At 45.5% G+C, this 21,903-nt stretch overlaps 1 protein-coding gene across 1 annotated transcript in view; it reads left to right on the top strand.

Moving 5' to 3' along the window:
• The window catches only part of COL6A1 (collagen type VI alpha 1 chain), a 57,970-nt gene that overhangs the window by 19,387 nt on the left and 16,680 nt on the right, over nt 1–21,903 (top strand). The window contains exons 7-21 of the mRNA XM_035139522.3: nt 118–138; nt 233–277; nt 2,091–2,144; nt 5,867–5,911; nt 6,013–6,039; nt 6,909–6,935; nt 7,045–7,089; nt 8,114–8,167; nt 8,684–8,746; nt 9,644–9,706; nt 11,755–11,808; nt 11,892–11,927; nt 13,828–13,890; nt 19,226–19,288; nt 21,637–21,699. Coding sequence (XP_034995413.2) covers nt 118–138; nt 233–277; nt 2,091–2,144; nt 5,867–5,911; nt 6,013–6,039; nt 6,909–6,935; nt 7,045–7,089; nt 8,114–8,167; nt 8,684–8,746; nt 9,644–9,706; nt 11,755–11,808; nt 11,892–11,927; nt 13,828–13,890; nt 19,226–19,288; nt 21,637–21,699 — 723 coding nt within the window. The remainder of the gene's footprint in view (nt 1–117; nt 139–232; nt 278–2,090; nt 2,145–5,866; nt 5,912–6,012; nt 6,040–6,908; nt 6,936–7,044; nt 7,090–8,113; nt 8,168–8,683; nt 8,747–9,643; nt 9,707–11,754; nt 11,809–11,891; nt 11,928–13,827; nt 13,891–19,225; nt 19,289–21,636; nt 21,700–21,903) is intronic.

Raw genomic sequence — 21,903 nt, 5'->3', positions numbered from 1 at the left:
ATAAATTGTTTTTTCTCTCTGCTAGATTAGTAGAGAAAGAGTGCATGTTCTGTGAAATTAATTTCCCGGTGAGTCCTTTGCTCTTCCTCTAATAGTATACTTTCTCTTTGTTGGCAGTGCTGCTCATATGAATGCCAGGTGAGTGTCTGTCTAGTAATATAAATTATATTTAATGTCAAAATTGTCCCATTTCTCTGTTCAAATCACTAACTCTTCGTTGTTGTTTTTGCAGCCTGCTCGAGGCCCCCCGGGATCATTAGGGGACCCAGGATATGAGGTTGGTATTTTACTCAATTTGCCACACCTATAAGGCTGGATGTGGAAAATCTAACAAGTTTTGAGGAATTCACTGCCACTGTGGGAAGTGGGTAGGACAAGGAGACGGACAGTGGCAAAAACATGTGACATTTGCAAGGTATTCCACCCTTCCACTTTTTCAGCCAGTGACACAACCGTCTTTGTCTACTGCTGGTCAATGCCAGGTGAATAAATGGGAAAATAGCAGCCAGATAGGATTTAATCCTGAATGAGCTTAAAGATGCTGCTGGATCTGGCGCCATACTGGGCTGTACAGGCGGCACTGATAGCTGGAGTGCACTTTACTACTATAGCTTAGATTTGCCAGCTGCAACTTTTCCTGGAAAGAAATTACTTAGCCACAGTGATCCTTGCCTTATTCACATCTGGATTAGTCCACTGAAATGAGCTCCTTGAAAAGTAATTAGAAACGCCACTTAGTTCCAAATGCATCTGCTTGAGGGTTGCCTGGTGCAAGCTGTGTGCAGAATGCAGTCTCAATTTTGCAGTAGCTTAACTGTCTTCTGGTTTGCTTCCAGGCAATATATAAAGGGTTGACTTGAATCTCCAGAGCTCTAAGTGGGATGAACCCAGGACACTTTAAGAAATAAGAGAGCTGTCTTGTCCCATAAGAACTTATCAATGTGATGAGATCTTCCTTAGGGGTCCTATTTCGTATGCTTCCATTGTCCAAAGTCCAAGGGGTGGCAGGTGTACATGGGAGCTTGCAGAAGAAACAAAGAGCATAGCATAAATTTCACAGGGTGTTTTCTTAAAATTTGGTTTTACTGAAGTTTTTTTTTGTGATACAAAGCAATAAATAAGTGAATGTACATATAACATATCCACTTTCAATTCATAGTCTTTTTCATAGCTTGTTTACATTCTGTATGTTTACATTCTGTATGAAACACTATTGTTCCAGACATTGGTGGGAAAGAGGAGGAGGAGACATACCTCCACATGTGGTGGGAATGCCCCAAAGTTCAATCCTTTTGGATATCAGTGCTGCTGGAAATCTCCACAGGGTGTTTCTTTTTTAAAAACTGTATTATTATGATAACCTTTTTAGTTTAAATTGTAGTGTGGAGACTTTTAGATTAAAAGCAGGTTGCAAAGGTCGGCAGTTTGAATCCCCACAACGGGATGAGCTCCCATTGCTCGGTCCCTGCTCCTGCCTACTTAGCAGTTTGAAAGCATGCAGTAGATAAATTTGTACCACTCCAGCGGGAAGGTAAATGGCATTTCTGTGTGCTGCTCTAGTTCACCAAAAGCGGCTTTGTCATGCTGGCCACGTGACCTGGAAGCTGTACGCTGGCTCCCTCGGCCAATAAAGCAGAGTCGTCCGCGACTGGACCTTTACCTTTACCTTTACCTTTATGTCGTGGTGATGACTGTCATTTGTCTAATGTTGTCGTTAAGTGTAATTTAGACTTCCTTCTGCATTGCAAAGGGCCAACTACGTAAAGCTGCCTTTTGAAAATGTCTGCTGTGTGGCAAATTAAAAAACAAAAACAGATTTACAAGAACAACATGGTGGTGGCTTCACCAATTAAATGGGCTCTTGGAAGGAAACTCATCTCATTCACAAATCTGAGGATATTCTTGGTCCGTCCCCCCCACCCACCCACCCACACACACACTCCATGCATTTGTATAGACTCATAAAATTGTAGAGTTGGAAGGTATCCCGAGGGTCTCCTAGTCCAACTTCCTGCAATGCATGATTCCTAGTCTATGGAACTGAATGTAAAATCAAATTGCATCTCATGTTTACTGCTGTTTTGTTTCAGGGAGAAAGGGGGAAACCTGGCCTTCCTGGTGAAAAAGGAGATGCTGGAGAACCTGTAAGTCGCAGTTATTTGACTGGGAAATAATCAAGTAAAACAAAACCTTGTTTAAGGAAACCTATTGAGAAACCTTCTCTGGGTGCTGTGAAGGCTGATTCATGCTATTTACACATTTGCTCAGATGACCACCATATTTTATTTTTTAAAAATTTTAATCTGAAGATCACAGGGCAGTTCACAATATAAAAATACAAAATTAGAAGACAAATTATGAAGCAAGATTATGAAGGGAAGATTTATTTATAAAAATCAAAGGCCCTCATTTGCACCTTCTGTAGCAATGTCCTTGCATACCCTTCTGAATGTCGCTGAATTGTGCCCAGGCAGATAAAAATGCAAGTACCAAAGACACTTCAAGCAAGAGACTGTACGCAAGTGTTTATATGCTAAGGGTAGAAGACTCTGAGCCAAGAAGGGTGAAGTGGAGTGCACTGATATATTGCATAAATGAAACCTGGTGGAATGGAGAGAACCAGTGGGACATAGTTATCTCAGGATATAAACTCTATAGGAAGGACAGAGAGGGATGTTCCAGAGGGGGTGCCACTCTTTGCATCAAAGGAAGCATTGAGCCCAGGGAGATCTTGTGATGAGCAATGGCATAAAGGAAGCACCCTAAAGGGGAGCCATTCTAGCAATGGGTGATTTCAACAACGCTCACATGGGCTGGTTTCATATGCGTTCCACTCACAAAGAAGTAGTAGTATTTCTTGATATCCTAAATGAGTGTGCCCTACAACAGTTGGTGTTGGAACCAACCAGAGGGCAACCCTCATCTTTTTAAAAAATTAAATAATTTGTATTGATTTTCAATTACAAAATGAATTATAATATATAAGCCTTATTATATCAATTCCAAATTGCAATACCAATTCAAATACAAATCAATCACATAGCCAATTATAAAAATGTAAGTGGTCCCCCACGTGCTGTACTGCAAGGTCTGTTGATTTAATTCTGCTTCCAAACTATTGCTCAATCCAATTACAATCCACTCTTGATAAATTCCCTTTTACCCCAGCTACAATGATTGACTTCAATTTGTATTAACATACTGTATTTAGTAATTTATAAATTCGCAAGTGAAGTTCTCCTTTCTTCTTCCTGTGTGAGGTTTTAATTTTCATCAATTGTTCCTTTACTTCTTTATCAAATATCATGTCCCTATGAATGGTTCCTGGTTTCCATCCTGCCTTATGGCAGTGTTGACTTGGTGTCACTCACTCTAGAGCAGGCAGCCCTACACCTGTTTTGGCCTACAACTCCCATGATCCCTAGCTAACAGGACCAGTGGCTGGGGAAGATGGGAACTGTAGTCCAAAACATCTGGAAGCCTGAAGTTTGGGGGTGCCTGCTCTAGAGAGATCTTTCTCTTTTTCTCTCAGCTACTCTGATTGCAGCTGTAAAATTCCATCACCATTACTTTCAGTTCCAGATGGGGAGTCGCCTGGTGTCCTGCCAAAGCCCTGGCAAGTCCCCAAGCTCTCCCCTCCACGTCCAACCAAAGCAATTAATTATAATTACTCATCAAAGAGTGATCTGGTGCCCCACCAGAGCCCTGGCAAGTCTTCAAAGTCCAATCCATCCTCCCCTCAATCAGGGGGGAAATAAGTATTAACTCCATAGGGGCTCCAAGTCTTTGTAAAAAAATTATTCCATACTTTTTTATTTTCCTCACACAGACATCCATATCTATACTCCCATCTCCTTTCATCTTCACTGTAAAAAACAATTTTGGGGGCATTCTTGGGGGGGTCTGCCGAGTCATTTATGTAACAAAGGATTTATAATGAAGCGATTGACTCCCCCCGCCAACACATACCATCTTTTAGATCGAATGAAGTCATCTTTCCGATTTAAAATTGTACAACCTTGTAACTGTTTCAATTGGGCAGTTCTTAATCTTGTCCCATTGTTACCAGCATGTGTCTGTGCATTAATCCTAATTAATCTCTTAATGAGCAGAAGAACTGCTGCTGCTTAATGGCGGCATTGGGGGGTTACCGATAGGGAAAGTGCTTTTGCACTCAGCCTCTCCCTGCCTCCCACATCCATGTCGAAGCAAAAGCCAGGTACCAAGACAATCCACGAGTGAAGCTATTTCCCCTGACCCTCAATCGTCTTTGTTTATTCTTTCGCCAACAATCTCCTGTTGCCGTGGGAGCTACGCCATTAAGGCAACCGGATCTGGAAGCCTCTACCCTGAGCCTCACCTTGAGTGGTGCCCAGCTTGAGACAGCCAGGCTTGAGATCCATTGGTGGATCTTCCCCTCTGCTGCTCCTGCTGGCCCTCAGGAGGGTTTCTCTACCCATTAAGTAAGATTAGCAAGAGGCCTCAACCAGGCTTAGGCTACATTGAGTCACCCCACCCCAGCCCCATATTTCCAGCCCTTTAACTTACCTCTCTTTTTTGTCAGGTGTTGGCCAAGAAGCCAACAGTAACATATTCAACCCTCAGATTTATTTATTTCTTGCCTGCCTTTGGGGATCCACCTATTTCAAAGTACAAACAAGGCAGGGTTATTCAGCCCTCTTTGGAATACAATTTGCTAACAGGGTGGAGTGGGGAGGGGGTGTACCTTGTTCCCTCCTCTTAAAAAAACACACCAAACCAAACCTGGGTACTTTTACTTTGGGAGGTGATGAGTTTCTCCCACATCTCTAAAGGGATGGTTACTCATATTGTTTATTTTTAGTTTGGAAGTTCAGGAAACAGCACTTCATTCATCTAGATTTTTTCCTTTGGTTTCATTTTCATGCACTCATTGGGTAGGGGTTTTCCCTTGGCTTTTCATTCTGATTTTAGTGGGAAGATTGAATGCCTTCCCTGGCTGTCCAGAAAAGTCATTAAATTTCCATCAGCCAGTTAACCAGTTAGAGGTTTCGGGGCATGATCAGAGCTTCCCCTTCTCATCCACGAAGGCAGGAACAACCCAAGCTGCTCTCTTTCACAAAGCTTTTAGAGTTGGCTGACTGCTGGCATTTTTATTCACTCAGCTGTTTGGACTGTATGTAATGAGTGTTGCTTTTCTTTTAGTTTCCTTGTGGATCGAAAGTGGGGTACAAATAGTTTTATCTATTTAAACAGTAAATTAAATACACTGGGAGTCATCAAGTGAAGACGAGATTCTAAAGGCAGTTTGAATGCCCCCTTCATTTTCTGAGCAAAGAATGTGTGTTGCAAGATACTTTCACCACAGTTAGGGCTCATTTATATTCTGTTTCTTCCCACTTGTCCCATGCTTTCCAAGTGGTTTTGCCTTTGCATCGCTGGTTTCCCTGGGAAAACCCACCCTTTAGTGCTGAATTGGAACACATGTCAATCTGCAAAAACCCAACTGATGTTTGGCTTCATTTGGTTGACTTTGAAAAATTCTTTCTAGTTATTTACAGGATGTATGTGTAAATTTGCAATCTTTTAATCAATAAAGAATTATATTTTTTTAAAAATCAAATTCAGCCGCAAAGGTTGGGTTTTCCCAGGGAAAAGTGATGGGATGAACCCTTAGAATGGCTGCCTGTCTTCACCCACAATGACACACACACAGAGTACATTAAAAGTTATAGAATGTTATTAATGTACAATCTTTCATGTCCTGACCAATATAATAAAATTGCTCTTGCTTAAAAATCTTGAGATACTAGTGCATATGACAACATATGTCTGATTTCTTTGTGCAAATTGGTTTGTGACTTTTCTTATTATTACTTTATTCTAGGGGAAGCAAGGTGACCCAGGGCCCATTGGTTACCAAGGCATGAAGGTAGACTGTTGGTTAACGGATTGCTTAATTTGACTTTCTGTAGTTAAATTTTGTCTCATTTCTTCATTTTGTAATGTGTTTTTTTCCCTTGTCCTGTTTAGGGAGAAAAGGGTACCCGAGGTGACAAGGTGAGTGTGCTATTGATTAACAGTGCAACCCTACAGAAGGCAAAGAGTTTGCTCAATAATAATATAAAAAATCCAAAATGGTCCAGCAAGTCCGCTCACCCTCCTGGTGCTGGTGTCACGGACCCAGAGAGGAATCCCAGGATCGGCCTCCTGTCCTGATGGGTGGAGCTGTGAAAGCCTGTGCTGCCTATCAGGAGCCAGATCCTAGCCTGCGCCCAAGATTGGCGAATGGAGGTGCGGGCTCGGATGCAGGCTGGCCAGGGGGTGGAGCTGGTGGGGGGCTTCCCTCCGGTCTGTGCCCTGGCACCTGGCCATTTAAACAGCCCTTACCTGGAGCCCTTACCTGTTCAGCTTTTACTAGGAACAAATTATCACAAAATAGTTAGCACAGTGTACAGCGCAGTATAAAGCCCTGGCCATTAGCATCCAATTATAAGTAGCAATTTGGGGTTGAATACAAAGGGGTTTGTTTTGCTTTTTGTCAGAACCAAAACAGTTAAATTGTGCTTTTGTTGGCTATAGATATGTCAGTGGTGATGGGTGGGAACTGAAATATTTTGTAAGTTTCCCCTTACCCATCTTTTGTTTAAAGAGAGAACAATCTCTCCACAGTTAGCGAGGGGATTCCTAGACTGTGGTCTGAGGACCCATGATAAAGGTGCCTTGCTGGATCTAAGCAGGCTTGGATCGGATCAATGCCAGGATGAAAAGCCACCTGGCCGGGAACACCATGTTTGCTACCTTGAGTTCCTTGATGGGATACAAATGAAAATAATAATAAATACACATTTCCCCCTGGTTGGTTAGGTGATCAGTGAGGCCCATTTCAGTAGCTGGCACCACAAACTAAATATTCTTCTCATCCACAGGGCTCAAGAGGTGCAAAAGGAGCTAAGGTATGTATTGGGGTTTGGGGGGGGGAGGGAGTGGATGCTACTTGGAAAGTTATACTGGAGACAAGAAACATTGTTTTTACATTTTTGGCATTTTTTTTTCTCCTTTCAGGGGGAGAAAGGCAGGCGTGGCATCGATGGTTTAGATGGCAAGAAGGTATGGTTAATATTTTCATGCGCAGGGTACAATCTATGTTTTTCCTAACAAGGAAACATATGTAATTCAGAGCAAATGTGCATCAAAAATATTTGCAATAGGGCCTAAAAAGGCTCATTACAAGAAAATCACCACTAAATGTGTAATGGTAAGAAGAACAGAGATGCAGAAGGAAGAGCCAATGTGATGAGCATCCAAGCGCTTAGAGGGGAAATCACCAAATGCTTAAGCTGGAATGCTGGAATGAGCAACTCAGATCTTTTTAGACTACATTAAAGCTGTGTACACATTACCAACATAAAACATGGCTGGGTTGGTATTTTTCTAGGTTCAGACGGAAGCTGGTTTGTGGGGAAATGCATCAAAACACAGGATGGATTCAGGATAGATATAGAGTCAGGTTAATGTCATGGGCACAACACTTTCCAGACCAGCAGTGGGAGTCCACTGTTTGCAGAGCAGGTGGGGCCAGGGGCGTAGGAAGGGAGGGGCGATGGGGGCGCTCCGCCCTGGGCAGCGTGATCCCGAGGGTGCCATGACGGCTGCCCGCCCTGCCCCCATAAAGCGTGCCGTGCCCCCAGAATGCATGCCACGCCCCTCTGGGCGGCGCGCCCCACCTCCAGAACACATGCCAGCCTCGCCCCCGCCCCCAGTGCCGGAGCATGAAGCTCCATCAGTGGGTGGGGCTGCGTAAGTCTGAATAACTGTTTGTCATGTATCAATGCCAGTTGCTTCCATTTTTATTATTTTTAAAAAGCTTAGTTTCTTCAGATAATTTCACTTTCTGTGAAGTCTTAGGGAAGTTTTAATGTGTGATATTTTAATGTATTTTAATCTCTGTTGGAAGCCGCCCAGAGTGGCTGGGGAAACCCAGCCGGATGGGCGGGGTACAAATATATTATTATTATTTTATTATTTTATTTTATTATTTTATTATATAGTAGCCTATTGCATGCTGCTGATCACAGGAAGAAGCAACAACAATGGCATGTTATCAATCTGGACCACTTTTCTTTCCTTACAGGGTGAACAAGGATTTCATGGGTTACCAGGATGCAAAGGATCCCCAGGATTTGATGTAAGTAGGTTCAACATATTAGATCACCCTAGGTTGGTAGCAGCAGAGATCTGAGTCTGCAATAGTGGATGCAGGTTTTTAGATAGAGGGACATGTTTTATGTGTTTTTAGCTTATGCTGGTCTACTGCAACTGAGAGAATGAGTTTGCGCACCCTCTACTTCTGCAGTTGCCTTATTGCCTATCTAGCATGCTTTATTTATGTCTGGAGGTGCTTTTGCCTTATGCTGGTCTATGACCGTAATAAATATTTGGATTGGATTGGATATAGGTATACCCCTAGACTCAGTTTGAGCAGCAGAATCTCACAAGTGGAGGAGAAAGTGCAACATGGGAAAGTTTGAAATGCAGTGTTGGGAGATTGAAGGAGGCTATGGCACGGCACGTACCTAAGGGGGACAGTTGGATCCCAGAGAAAGATCAGCCCCTACCCTCGATGAGGATCATTGCAATATGTTGACATATGTGATTTATCTTTGTTTCCCACATACACTGATTGTAACTTGGTTTCAAACAGGGCTTACAAGGACCTCCTGGGCCAAAAGGGGATCTAGGTCCTTATGGACCCAAAGGAAGAAAGGTGAATAATAAATAATCTGTTTTCTTTTTTTATGGCTTGGAGCAGTATAGCTATCTATTTAGGTCAGGGAACAGTTCTATGCTGGAAGTCAGGTGGAACTTGAACATGAACATTTCACCACACTTGCAGAACAATGCTTGGGGAAGAGGCATAGTGAGTTGCACTGTTCCTGGCTGTTGTTTTGCTAGAGACTGCATCTGCAAGCTAATAGACATAGAGTCTGCGTTGCAGGTTCATTATTGAAACCAATTTTTGGTGTCTTCCTGGGATAGACAAGGGAGAGCTGCTCATAGAAACAATGGCAACATCTGTGATTTTAGCATATTGTGATTGGACAGTGGGGTGCTCTCCTCAGCGGTCCAGCTAACCAAATGCAATGGTAACGGCAGGAGTTATATCTGCTTTTCTGCTCTTCCTGCTCACTCTTTCTTTTGTGTGGAATATATTGTGTTTTTTTGTTGTTGTTGTTGTTCTTTAAAAAAGTTTTGCAGTACAGTGTGACTATATGCAAGTCAAAGGAACCCGAAACTGTTTCTTTAATTTTAGTGCTTGATTTGCACTGGAGGCAAGTCTGAGAGGGCAATTTAAATCGGTTGCAGCAGTCTTAGGAATTCTGGCATGGGGGATTTTTGGCTTCAAATCCAAACCTAGAATACTTGTGAACAGGACTAGGAAGAAATTCTACCATCGCCAGCTGATTACTGAACTTTGGTTCCTTCCAGTTTGGGGCCTACTGTTGTTCCTCTTGATCAAGGCTGGTGCCTGCACTCTGGGGGAGGTCAAAATTATGCACATGCTTACAGATTACAATTTAAAAACTGGACTATTGAATTTAAAATATTGAGTCATATTTAGTTTCACAATTCTGTTTTGTGCCTGGGTTTTTTTTCTTTCAAGGGAGAGCCTGGGCTTGGTGGAAGACCAGGTAGGACAGGAAACTCTGGAAGTCCTGGAGATAAGGTAAGGTTGAAGACATGGCTTGTAGACGATCACTCAGTTCTTTTCCATCCTGCAATGAGGTCCTCAGTGTCTCTGTTTCCTACACACTCTCTTTGCAAGGAGTCAGTTAAGATGAAAAGGAGCTTGGTGTTCACCATGCTTAGTTTCACCCACAAGTTCATGAAACAGCCATCTGGCAGTGAAAAAACAATCCCTTTGCATTTGAGAAGATCTGTCTTTCTACCCAGCTCTGATATTTATCTATATATAAATGTAGACAGTGTGTGCGTGGAGGTAACACCCTTGCACCGTAACCACTGAACCCAATTGCATCAAATTAGGGCAAAGCGTACCTTGCCCACCAGGGAGGGATCTGGCAAAAAAAAAAGCACACCTTTCATACCTAAAATAATGATTAAACACAAAAAGTGGCGCGCAAATTATACATCACCAGCAGAAGCTCTAAAGACTCCAGCAGCATCCAATAGAAAGCCAGATCATGCACTGTCACCTGCAAAAGCTCTGAAGGGTGGCGCCAAATAATGATGTCATCAACCGAGCAACTGAAATCACCAAGGCGGCCATTACCAGACAACCCACAGACTCAGGCCGGGGCCAAGGAATGGAGATACAGGGAGGAGGCCTCGGCTCGCATTTAAATACTAGCCCAAGCCAAGGCCGACTGACTAGGCCTCGCCTCTACTTTAAAGCCTACAAACTAGGCCTCGGCTCTACTTTACAGCCCACAGACTAGGTCTCAGCTCTACTTTACAGCCCAAAGACTAGGCCTCGCCTCTACTTCACAGACTAGGCCTCAGCTCTACAGCCCTTTAAATACTATCCCGAATAGAGCCCTGGGTGGGGGGGGAGGGGCCCAAATAGGTCATGGGCTGACATAGGGTGGGGGGAGGGGCGGGATAACTCATGGGTCGCTACAGGATGGGAGTAAACACAGGGATGAGACAAAACCACGGGGGGGGGGACACATAGTCCAGGGGGAAACGGACACATCCTCCCCCTTTCCTGGGAAACATTGACCCTGAGCATAGCTGTCAAGTTTTCCCTTTTCTCACAAGGAAGCCTATTCAGCATAAGGGAATTTCCCTTTTAAAAAGGGAGAACTTGACAGCTATGACCCTGAGTCAGGCACAGCAATGTGTCATGGATCGTCACAGGGCGGGGGCAGCCACAGGGATAACCCCCAGCAACGCATGTGTTATAAATGTCTATGGAGTCAGCGCTGGGGTCAGCATAGTCAGGTACCTGCTGAGACCCGTGCTCACCTCAAGTATATTTCTGCCTGGAGCCCATTGGCTTCTGCTGTTCCCTGTTGCTGCCCAAAGGTGACAGTGGGCCAGAGAGCAAGCAGGGGTAATGAGAAAGGGGAGAAGAGGAAGTTGCCTCGCTCTTCTCCCTCCCTCTGAGATATTATGAAGATTGGGACACTGGGCCCTAAAATGGTGGGCTGCGTGAGCAGCGAAGGCAGGGAGGGAGAGCGAGCAGCATTGACATCTGTCTGCTGCCCACTCAGTTACTTGCAGAGGCCCAGAGAGAAAGGGGAGGAGGAAGGAAGGAGAAGCCATTGAGGCCATCTTGCCTGAAAACCTTTAATTTGGCACCATTCAAATGCTTAAGTCGCCTTACTGGCCAAAGTGGGGGCCCAGAGAGAGAGGATGAATTGTTCTCTCTAGAGAAGGCTGTGCTTTTATCTTCATAACAAAATTCAGTAGCAGCCTTTGAGCTTTGGCTTCCAACCTGCTTTCATTTTTTATATGATTCATCCTTATGAAGAAACACCTGAAAGTACAAGACTGTGGAAGATTAGCAACTAAATAAAAGATACCCTCCCAATACACCACTTTTTCAAATTTAGTCTGTGTAAGTGAATATGTCAATTTTGAATGACAACCCCAAAGAAGACAGTCTTGTTTTGGCAGATATATCCATTTCTGTTGTTGAGATCAACTCTTGCCATGTGGCACACAACTGGTGCAAGAGCTCCCAGCCACTTATTTCGGAATCCTTTCATTTTAATGTGCTTATTTCTTGTCTCTCGTGTGTTTGTTTAGGGACCGCCTGGAGAGTCCGGAAATCCTGGAGAGAAAGGAGAATTGGGAGATGAGGTAGACATGTAAAAATTCTCCATTGTCTAAATGACCAGATCGCTACACAGATTGGTTTCAACATTTCTTTCCCATTCTTATAGGGAAATCCTGGCCCAGATGGCCCCACGGGAGACAGGGTAAGGCTACTATTTTCATTACAGGGGAAGTATGCCTGTTGGCTAGAGTAACCAACAATATGAGGACTCGAGGCACCGATTTTGAGTAATCCTCTGAAAACCCAACATAGCAGTAGTTGAGACATGGAGGGCTGGCACAGAATGCAGCAACCTGTGAAGTGCTGCAGCAAAGAACCTTCTTCAACTCCTAGCTCCAGTCTCGTCACTGGAGGTTCTGGTGGCCTCAGTGGCTAGGAGTACTTGTTTCCTACTCTTGTAGGTTTGCCAGCTGCAGTCCTTTTGGGTCAGGGATTACTTGACCACAGCACTCTGTGCTCTGGCAACGTCCAGACTGAACTATTGGAATGTGCTCTGCACAGGGCTGCTCTTCAAGTTGCCACAAAGGCTTCAACTGGTCCAAAATGCAGCAGAGACCTTATTGGCTGGGGTTCCATTCAGAACTCACATAATCCCCGTTCTAAAACAGCTGCATTGGCTGCCAGTTTGTTTCTGGGCCCAGTTCAAGGTGTTCACACGAGTGTTAAAGCCCTCAGTGACCACCTAAGAGATTCTTTCAGGAGTTACGGGACAGTCGTTATAGTTTCTTATAGGTTTGGGGGTGGCAGACTGGGAAAAGGCATTTTCTGTAGCAGCACCTAAGCTGTGGAATTTCCTCCTCTCAAAGGTGAGTGTGGCACCTTCATTGCATAGTTTTTGTCATATCCTGAAGACACACCTCTTTGACACCTGAGATACAACAGAAACAACAACAACAACAATGGCAAAACAATAATAAAGCAGAAGAAACCCATTCTAAAAGCCTGGCAGAATAGAAGAAAGCTTTGGCCTGCCATCAGAATGGTCAACAGAGTGCACTCCCAGGATAAAAGTGTGCACTCCAGGGAAACCACATACAAGGTGCCACAACCAAGAAGGCCTTCTTCCTGTCACGGTCCGGTCGGCGGGCGTCAGGACCAGAGGCAAGATGGAGGTGCAGAAGCAGGAACAGGTGCAGGGCTGAGGGTCCAGTAGCAGGCAGTCGCAGGGTCAAGGAGCAAGGCAGAGACGAAGGTCCAAGGAGCAAGAAGCAAGGCGAAAGCTCAAGGAACAAGAAGCAAGGCGAAGACTCAAGGAACAAGGAGCAAGGCGAAGGTCCAAGGGTTGAGGATTCAGGCGTCGGCAAGGCAAGGGTCCACGGAGCAAGAATCAATGCGTTGGCAAGGCAAGGGTCCAAGGAGCAAGGATCAAGACATCAGCAAGGCAAGGGTCCACGGAGCAAGGATCAAGACGTCGGCAAGGCAAGGGTCCACGGAGCAAGGATCAAGAGGCCAGATGCAACCAGGCAGGGAGAGCGTTGCTGTGGCAAAGAGCTGAAGGGAAATGCTGAGCTTTTATCCCTCCCAGCTCCTGCCACCAGGTGCAGTGAGGTATCAAGTGGTCTCACCTGAGTGGTCACTCCTTGCCTCTCCAGCACAAGCTGAGGCCTCACCTGAGTGGCCACTCCCTGCTTCTCCAGCACAAGCTGAGGCAGGCCCCAGTCCTGCAAAGCACTACAGGCCCCAGAGCCTGACTCCTGCCCATACTCCTGACACTTCCCTGTTGCTCTGGGTAGCCTGAGGAACTGAGTGTTGCCATCATTGTTATCCTTTTAGCAGGTTGATACATGCCTTAAGTCTCAGCTCTCCCAGGAGATTTCCCTTCTCCCCCTATCCCCAACATGTTCTCAACTACCTTCCCAATGGGCTTTTGAGGACACTACCTTCCCCACTCAGTTCTGCCAGATGAGAGAAAACCACAACACAGTCGCATTGTCATGTAGCCATCAGATAACAAAGCTGACTGCTATGGCTGTCAGTCAAATTCATAGCTGAATCTAGTGTACTACAATTTCCTCATCTCTGACATGTTCTTTATCACACAGGGTGCAAATGGAGAAAGAGGGCCTCTAGGTAATCCTGGTAACCGTGGACCAAGAGGAGAAAAGGTAAAAAAGCAAATTCCAAAATAATATTTCAGTAGAACTTGTTGTCTTTCTTCTCACTGCCTTATTCAATCCCAAGCATGCATGGAAGCTGTGCCCGGCAGAGAGGTCTGCTATATGCTAGCTGCATTCGTTTTTGTCCTTAAATGGGGCCACTTGAAGTTCTACGGCAGCCCCTGGCATTTTACCCTTCCCATGAGCAATGTCACAACAATCATGTGCCCTGTTCCTACCTTATGGCCTGAAGCAAGTGCAGACCCCTACCACCTTCCCTCTCCTTCTGCCAGGGCTGCATCAGAGCAAGGTATGAAAAATGTGTGTTTGTTCAGTGCAGGACTTCCTCAAGGGGCCTTGTATCCCTTCCAAGACTGTGCTTCCTACCATACGTGCCGTTGCCCAAATAGCCATAAAACAGCAGGTGCAGCATAATGGGGTTGAGAAGGGGTAGGGAGCCACTGGTCCATGGATGCAGCATAGCCCTCCAGGTCCCTCCGTTTGGCTGCAAGGCCTTTTTCAGGAAAGCACACCCTCCTGCCCCACAGCTGGCATCATACATGACGTCAGGTGTGGGGCAGGTAAAGGCAGGGCTCCACAGGAACAACCCTGAGCTTACAGCTTCTGGATATTCCTTTGATCCAGGTGTGCTCTGTTCATCCATCAGCCAACGAGCAGCAGTCTGTCTAGTAGAAGAAAGGGGCAAATAAATCTTTAGAGCCGGCAAAGGTAGTTGTCATTTGTGATATTCACAAGTTGCACGAGGCATGAAGATGGCTACATAATGTAAAGTTTCAAGCAAACTTTGTATGAGATGTGGAATGAAGTGCAAAGCTGTAGTGTAGTTTGGGTGAAACATTGCTGAAGTGTTTGAACGTCTAAAAAAAGCCTTTTCCTTTTGCTTCCTAAATTACCCATTTCTATTAAAACCTGTTTATGTACTGAATTTCTTATAGCTATGTTGGCTTGGAGGATCTGCATGACTCACTGGGGAGTTTCTGGATTGCATTCATATATTGGTGCTAAGCAAACCAAGAACAGGGCAGTTGTAGAGGGGAGGGGAGAATGTTTCTTTCCAGGGAGGGGGTTCAGCTCCTCCATATGAACTGGGCGTAAGTAGGAAAATATTTTATATGTCTGTCCCAAGCTGAATCACCCAACAGGCACATGAGCTGGACAACTTGTAGATTTTATCTATCCAAAACCAACATGGGCAGTGGCGCAACCTCTGCCAGGGAGAACAGGAAAATGTTCTGATGCCACTGAGAAAAATTAGTGCTGTTAAATAAAAAAAAACTTCAGTAAACATCGTGCATTTAAATCATAGGTTCCCCTTCATTTCATCTGCTCAAGACCTCCCAGGAAAAAAAGACATTTTGCATTCTACCATATAAGTCTCAGGTGTTGTCTTTTTCTCTTCCAGCTCACTTGGTCAGTCTGTAAGGTGTCTTTTGAAAACCTTACGGTAAAAATACATCTCTGTAACATTCAACTGACCCCAAAGTCAACATTTTGAGCCTAAGCTTCTATTATATCAGTTCATCTGAGCCAATGTCAGCCAGAGCATGCTCTGCCTTAATGCTCTGTATCCGAGCATGGGGTTGGGGGGGGGTTTGCCCTGGGCTTTCCCACTGAAAATCCATTCTTTAAAGCTGAATCAGATAAATTCAGGTTTTCTGCAGATTGGCGCTTGCTCCAATTGAGCTTAAAAGAGGGCTTTCATCAGGAAAGCTCTGGAACAAAAAAAGGGAGTGTATGCTCCAACACAGAGCTTTAAATGCCTGGGAAGAGTGGAGGAGGTAAGTGAGGCTAAGCCCCTTAGACATCCTCCCAAGTAAGGGCTATAGAACAGCAGCCTTAAAGGCCCACCTCCTTTCCTCTGTTAGGGTTGTGCGGTGAGAGCTTGTCCTGGACTCTGCCCATTATGCATGCTTTGGTTTGAGTCGTGTGTTGCTGTGTGTTAGTCTGGTGTGAAGAAACCTCCTGTCCTAACTGCAAACAGTTTGCTCTCTGCTGTCATGCATAGTGGAAATGGAGCCCATGCAAACATACAAACCCATAAATCAGCAGGCACAGCAGGAGGAAAGTTCAAGTCTCATCTAAATTTCAGTTTCCTGTTTACATCTCATGTTTTCACAAACAGCAATTCAACTGTACTTTGTGAACCAGATGTGGATAGATGTGCCAGCAGAGTGCCTTAAATTAGGGCTCTTTGAAAGGGAGGAAAGTGGGGAACTCCCAAGGTTTAGGCGCTTTCACAAATGCTGATCTTCAGAATTCATTTGAGCCTCTTCCATAGACAGTACTCCTCTGAAAAGTTACACTGCTTACCCCAGCTTCCCTAATTCCATATAAAATGTTGAACTTTGAAAAGAACTTTGTTTCTGTTTGCCAGGCTTTCTGATCCTTTGATCCTTGCCCATCCTGGCTAGTAAAAGCGAGCCGGGAAGGGCTGGGCGATGGGCTCTGTGGGGTGGTGAATGCTCCCCTCTGCGAGGGAGCCTTCCCAGACCCGCTGAAAGAGGCGGTCATTAAACCGCTTCTTAAAAAAAACATCTTTAGACCCGGCCAATATGGCCAACTATCACCCAGTCTCCCTACCTGCCCGCAGACTGTCTCGCCAGAGTGGTGCATGCTCTAGTTATCTCTCGCTTGGACTACTGCAATGCACTCTATGTGGGGCTACCTTTGAAGGTGACCCGGAAACTGCAACTAATCCAGAATGCGGCAGCTAGACTGGTGACTGGGACTATCTTGTGTTTGTGCAGGGAAATGTGCATTCTGAAGTGGTCACTTATTTCTACTTTTAAGACCAAGAATCGGATTATGTGAGAGCAGCTTTTCCAGCTTTGTAGAGAACTGGCTGCTGATACCTCTGGCTCCCGATGCACAAGGCAGAAGCTGTGGCATTTCCTGATTTTTCAGTGCAGCCAAATCCTCTGCTCATGTTAAGGTTTGGCACTACTTAGAGGGAAGAGGAACTGTCATGTGCTTCTTGGGATGGGCCGCTCCTCTCATGTATTCATTTCTGCAAACAAAGGAAAAACTGTCCTCTAAAGGTACCAGGAGGAGTCTGGCCCTCCATTGCAGGGGTCCATCAGAAGCCTCTGCTCATCATGGGTGATGGAAGCTGTAGCCCCCCTCCTGCTCCATTGCCATCTATGGCACAGTGCTGCTTTCCTCTTGGAAAGTGGGCTGGCAAGTGGCTTTCTCTCCATGTGTGCTCTCTCAGCTGTGGGGCTGCAAAAAGCTATTCTGCTTCCCATCAGAACCCCAAGTTCTTTTAATTAATGCAAATCTTCTCAGCAAGGCCACCAGGGAACTGTTGGTCAATGCCTGTTGCCAGTCAGTTTCCATGTATGCCACTATCCTGGCTTCTTGCCCTTCTCTTGTATAACAGTCTCATGGGTATTTGCACAACAATATCTTGGCAGCCTGCAGAAAGTAAGCACTGCACACAGAGAATTTGAAATGGTGGATGAATTCTCCAGACCATTCTTTAAGCAAGAGTGTAGCCTTGGCTGGGCTGTAAGTAGAGTCACTCATCGTGAGCCTCCGCTGATAAAGGACTGAGAAGTGGAGCTACTTGCTATTGCTGCTGTGGAAAACATGGACACCCCTCTCACATAAGGGCCAAAGTGAACAAGATTGTGGCTGTGGACAAGGGGCCAGCCTGCTCCATGGATGCCCTGCCATGCATGGGCGTAGGCAGGGGGCAGGAGGGGGCAGTTGCCCCCCCCAGAAGCAGGGCCGCTGGCCAGCCTGCCCCGCTGCCCGCCCGGTGCCTTCTCCCTGGCTGGCTGGGGGGCGGGTGGAGGGAAAGCCCCAGAGCCGCGCAAAGCGTTTGGCTGGCTTTCCCTCCGCCCGCCCCACAGCCAGCAAGGGAGAAGGGAGACGTCCCTTCTAGCCGGCTGGCTGTGGGGCGGGCGGAGGGAAAGCCAGGCAACCGCTTTGCGCGGCTCTGGGGCTTTCCCTCCACCCGCCCCGGCGATCGCAGAGGGGGAGGAGGGGATCGGAGCAGCCCGATTTCAGGCTGATCCTGGCGCCCCCTTGCCCCTGCTGTTCGAGGAGGGGGAGGAGGGGTTCGGAGCAGCCCGAAATCAGGCTGCTCCGATCCGCTCCTCCCCCTCCGCGATCGCCGGGGCGGGTGGAGGGAAAGCTGGCAAGGGAGAAGGGAGCTTTCCTTGCCCTGCTGTGGCCCCGCCCCTTGCCCCCCCTAATTTTCATCCTGGCTACGCCCCTGCTGCCATGTACAAACCCTTCCCACGCAAGCGGACACGGGACTCGTCCACACTGCCGCTTGTCTCAGGCTTTCTAGGAACGGGTCCAAGCAGTTTTCCTTGGGAAAACCCTCTGTTTGCTGCTGAATTTGAAGAAACTTCAGTCTGCAAAAAAACCTGACTAATGTTTGTTCTGATTCAGCAGCAAACAGAGGGTTTTCCCGGGGGAAGCAGTGGGGCAAACAGAAGTGTGGATGAGCCTCCATTTGCATGCAGAATTTGCACACCTGCTCAGTTGCTGCTGTGCTGACTCAGCATTCAAACGGACCAGCTCAAGTACAGTTACTCATATGGCTCACATGGAAGACTTATCCTCATGTTTGCTTTGGCCCATTTGAAACTACTGGACTTATTTCTCAGTAATCATGTTTAAATCATGAGTTGTCAGGTCTTCTGGAAACCGTTCTCTTGGATTATGGCCATGACAATCCCATATTCATGTCAAAACTCAAATGTCTGATGTGGTGATCGTGAACAAAACAATTCTATCTGTTGCTGATCCACATGTCACAAACTCCTCTGGAGTACAGCACACACACACCCCAAAAAGAAAAAAAAACCCTGTCATTTTTTTAAAAAAGTGTTACTGCTCTATGTGTCCACCACTATGACACCAAGAATTTATTTTTGTCATCCTACACCGCCCCCTCCAAATATGTCCATTTTGTTGAAAAAGGTTTTAACATTAAAAAAGTATTTTACTGAGCACTCCTGTACATTCCCTGCTGTGATGCCAAAGGGTTTTTGTGACTCACATGTGTCCTTTTTAAAAAAATTAAATGGCTACACATCCTTTTAGACTTCAGTCCTACCTTCTAAGATGTGTGCCCCCCACCCACCAGAAGGCTGGCTGTCAGGCACTGTGGTCCCTGTGGACTAACCATCGCTACTCTAGAGATTTCCTGCTTGATATGGGTTGGTCTCATCTCTGCTGATTACAGGGGAAATCCAGCACAATTAGATGTGGAGAAGGCAGATTATTCCTGTAATTATAATGTTTGCTTGCTGTTCCATTCTGCAAAGTATTTTTGTTGATGTCTTTTCAATTTCTCCTTGGTTTTTAGGGTGACCCAGGGGCACAGGGTGACCAAGGCCGCGAAGGACCTTTTGGACCACCTGGAGAGCCAGTAAGCCATTGTCCACCCACTTGATAGTCCATATCTGTTGTATGGCAGACACAAAAGGCAAGCTAATGCATGCAAGGGAACAAGAGATCAGCTCAGGAACCCACCCAGGTCTACAGCGGCTAGAGATAGCTCTTAGACTCTTCTCCACAACCCTCGTCTGGTCTGCATGTTACCTCTGGCCCACAGTGAAAGCTGGAAATTGCCATGTGTTGGTTGCGAAAATTTCAACAAAATGAATTTTTGGCAGGGAACTATGTACTGAAGTAACAGGGCTAAAATTTATTTAAAAATAGACCAATAAGTGTCAAGACAAATCAGGCAAGGGATGGGGAACTTGTGGCTCTCCAGAAGTTGCTAGAGCTGAACAAAGGGAGGGCCACAGTTTCCCAGTCCTTGAAATAAGACTTGGTCCTTTCACTTTGGGCTCTTTAGCACTCAATCGGCACAAACAACAATTCTGGTTTTCCCTGGATTGCCATTTCTTCCAATCTGTTGCTAAAGAGCGGTTTTTCCCTTGGAAAAGGAGTGGGGCAAAGTATTTTTCATGTATAAGACTATACTTTTCAAAAAAAATTAAGTTTAAAATTGGGGGTCATCTTATACATGGAATGTTGCAATTATTTATTTATTAATTTTAGGCTCAAAAAATAGGGGTTATCTTATACATGGGGGTGTCTTATACCCGGAATAATACGGTACTTGGACCCATGCCTAGAAAGTGTGGATCTTGGGGGAAACCACTCAGATGTGTGATTTCTAGGCACAGGACAAGCAGAAGTGTAGAAGAACCCTTTGTGAATGAGAAAGCCTTAGCTACATCCTGAATATCTTGGGTTGTGTATAGGGTTGTGCAGATACTGTACTATTAATGACACAACCAGTTTGGTCTTAATGTTGTTTTATTACATTTTCATTTCTTTACCCTTCCTAGTTGCCCAAGTGCAGCCCAGGGGGGTCAGGTATCCTTCCTCAGGTTCAGGGAATTCTTGTCCTGCTTTTCAAGAGAAGATTCTTTGCTCTGTTTGCCAAAATGCATCCCATCCAGTCTGTTGTGAAGTATCAGTTTTTATAGCAATAGTATTGAGCATAGTTGAAATTAAATACAGATGTTCTCTGTCAGAAGGACTAATTAAAAACAGCCTGCTACAACAAAAGCTGCTAGAACAAAAGCTGGCATGAGCCCCACCCTGGAGATGAGAGCCTTCCCCAAATCCGTTGGCTCACACTGGTTGGTGCAGGATCTGTCCGCCTGCACTGTGCATCACAGAAAGCGGCTCAGAAGTTGATGTAGACACATTCTTCAAAATGGGGGAAGGCAGCTGCACAGCTACCCAAGGGATGTTACACCACAATTATTTGATCTGACCATAGTAAGATACATACATGTTAAGATGTTTAAGATGTTTACATGGACAGGGTGATGTAGGTACATGAATTTGTGGCTGAAAGGACAAATAAATCATCAAGTTGAACTGATGTGAACATCATAAAAATCTGAAGCCCACCTTTTAGGAAAGAAGTAGGACTGGCTACAAGTTTTAGGAAAATGCAGAGGTTGGGAAATAGACCAATATGTTAACAAATATGCCCTGGAAGGGAATAAGGACCATTTTTTATTTGGAGGTAGGTGCTGGAATTAAGCAGAGGCAACATTCCTGCGCCGTAGACTGAAGAACCAGAAATTCACTGTAAGCGCACAAAACCCGTCCTCCCCAAGACAGATGTTGCCTTTCATTTAGTTCCTATGACAGCTTTGGCCGTTCTTCTCGAGGGAGAGAGAAAAGTCAAATTCTTACACTTTCTGCCAGGAAAGGCCGTCTTCTGCTGTCCATGCCTTCTAACCCCATTCTATGGCACAAACAAATTGGACTGTGTGACATTTTCCAGTTGCTTCATCTTAGTTATTCTTGAGCACGTTGATTTAGAAAATGGTTACTGCCCTGGGCTCCTTTGCAAGGAAGGTGGAATATAAAGTGAGTGAGTGAGTAAACAAGCAAACAAACAAATGCATTGAGGTTACACAGGTCCGCCTGAGAATAAAGCGTCAGTAGCCCAATCCTATGCATGGCAACTCAGAAGTGTGTCGACTTGGACTTGCTCTCTTATGGTATATTGCATCTGAGTGCAACTCAGAACTGCTAGATCCAGATTGGTCTGTGATGTATGTCAAGTCATTCACATTTCAGTTCTGCCAATCCATCATAAAATCATATAGCCAATATGCCAAAGGGATTCACCAGGAGGTCATGCAGGGAGTTTGGAGCTGAGGCTTTTGCTCTTTGCACAACTTTATGCTGACCACATAGTTGGAAGGGTGAAGCCATTGAGACGTCTTCCCATTTTTCTAGGGTGAAGCAGGCCCAGCTGGTCCGAAAGGGTACAGAGGAGATGAAGGCTCTTCTGGGCCAGAGGTTAGTATATTCTAATGTCCATGATTAGGGGAACTATTCCTTGCCTCAAGAGCTTAAAATGCCACTCACTTCACAGACAGCAGTGTTGCAGAATGCTGTGCTGCAGAAGTCTCCTGGGGATGAGAGAGCATTGTGTGTTTTCATGACATACAGAGTTATACATCAAAGGCTGCTTAGAAGACGTGGAATTTAGTAGGGCTTCTG

Source organism: Zootoca vivipara, chromosome 1 (genome assembly GCF_965207765.1).
Source record: "Zootoca vivipara chromosome 1, rZooViv2.hap1.1, whole genome shotgun sequence".
In the NCBI taxonomy this organism is placed as follows: Eukaryota; Metazoa; Chordata; class Lepidosauria; order Squamata; family Lacertidae; genus Zootoca; species Zootoca vivipara.
The sequence above is the reverse complement of the archived record's forward strand: the minus strand, read 5'-3'. Positions and strand labels throughout refer to the sequence as shown.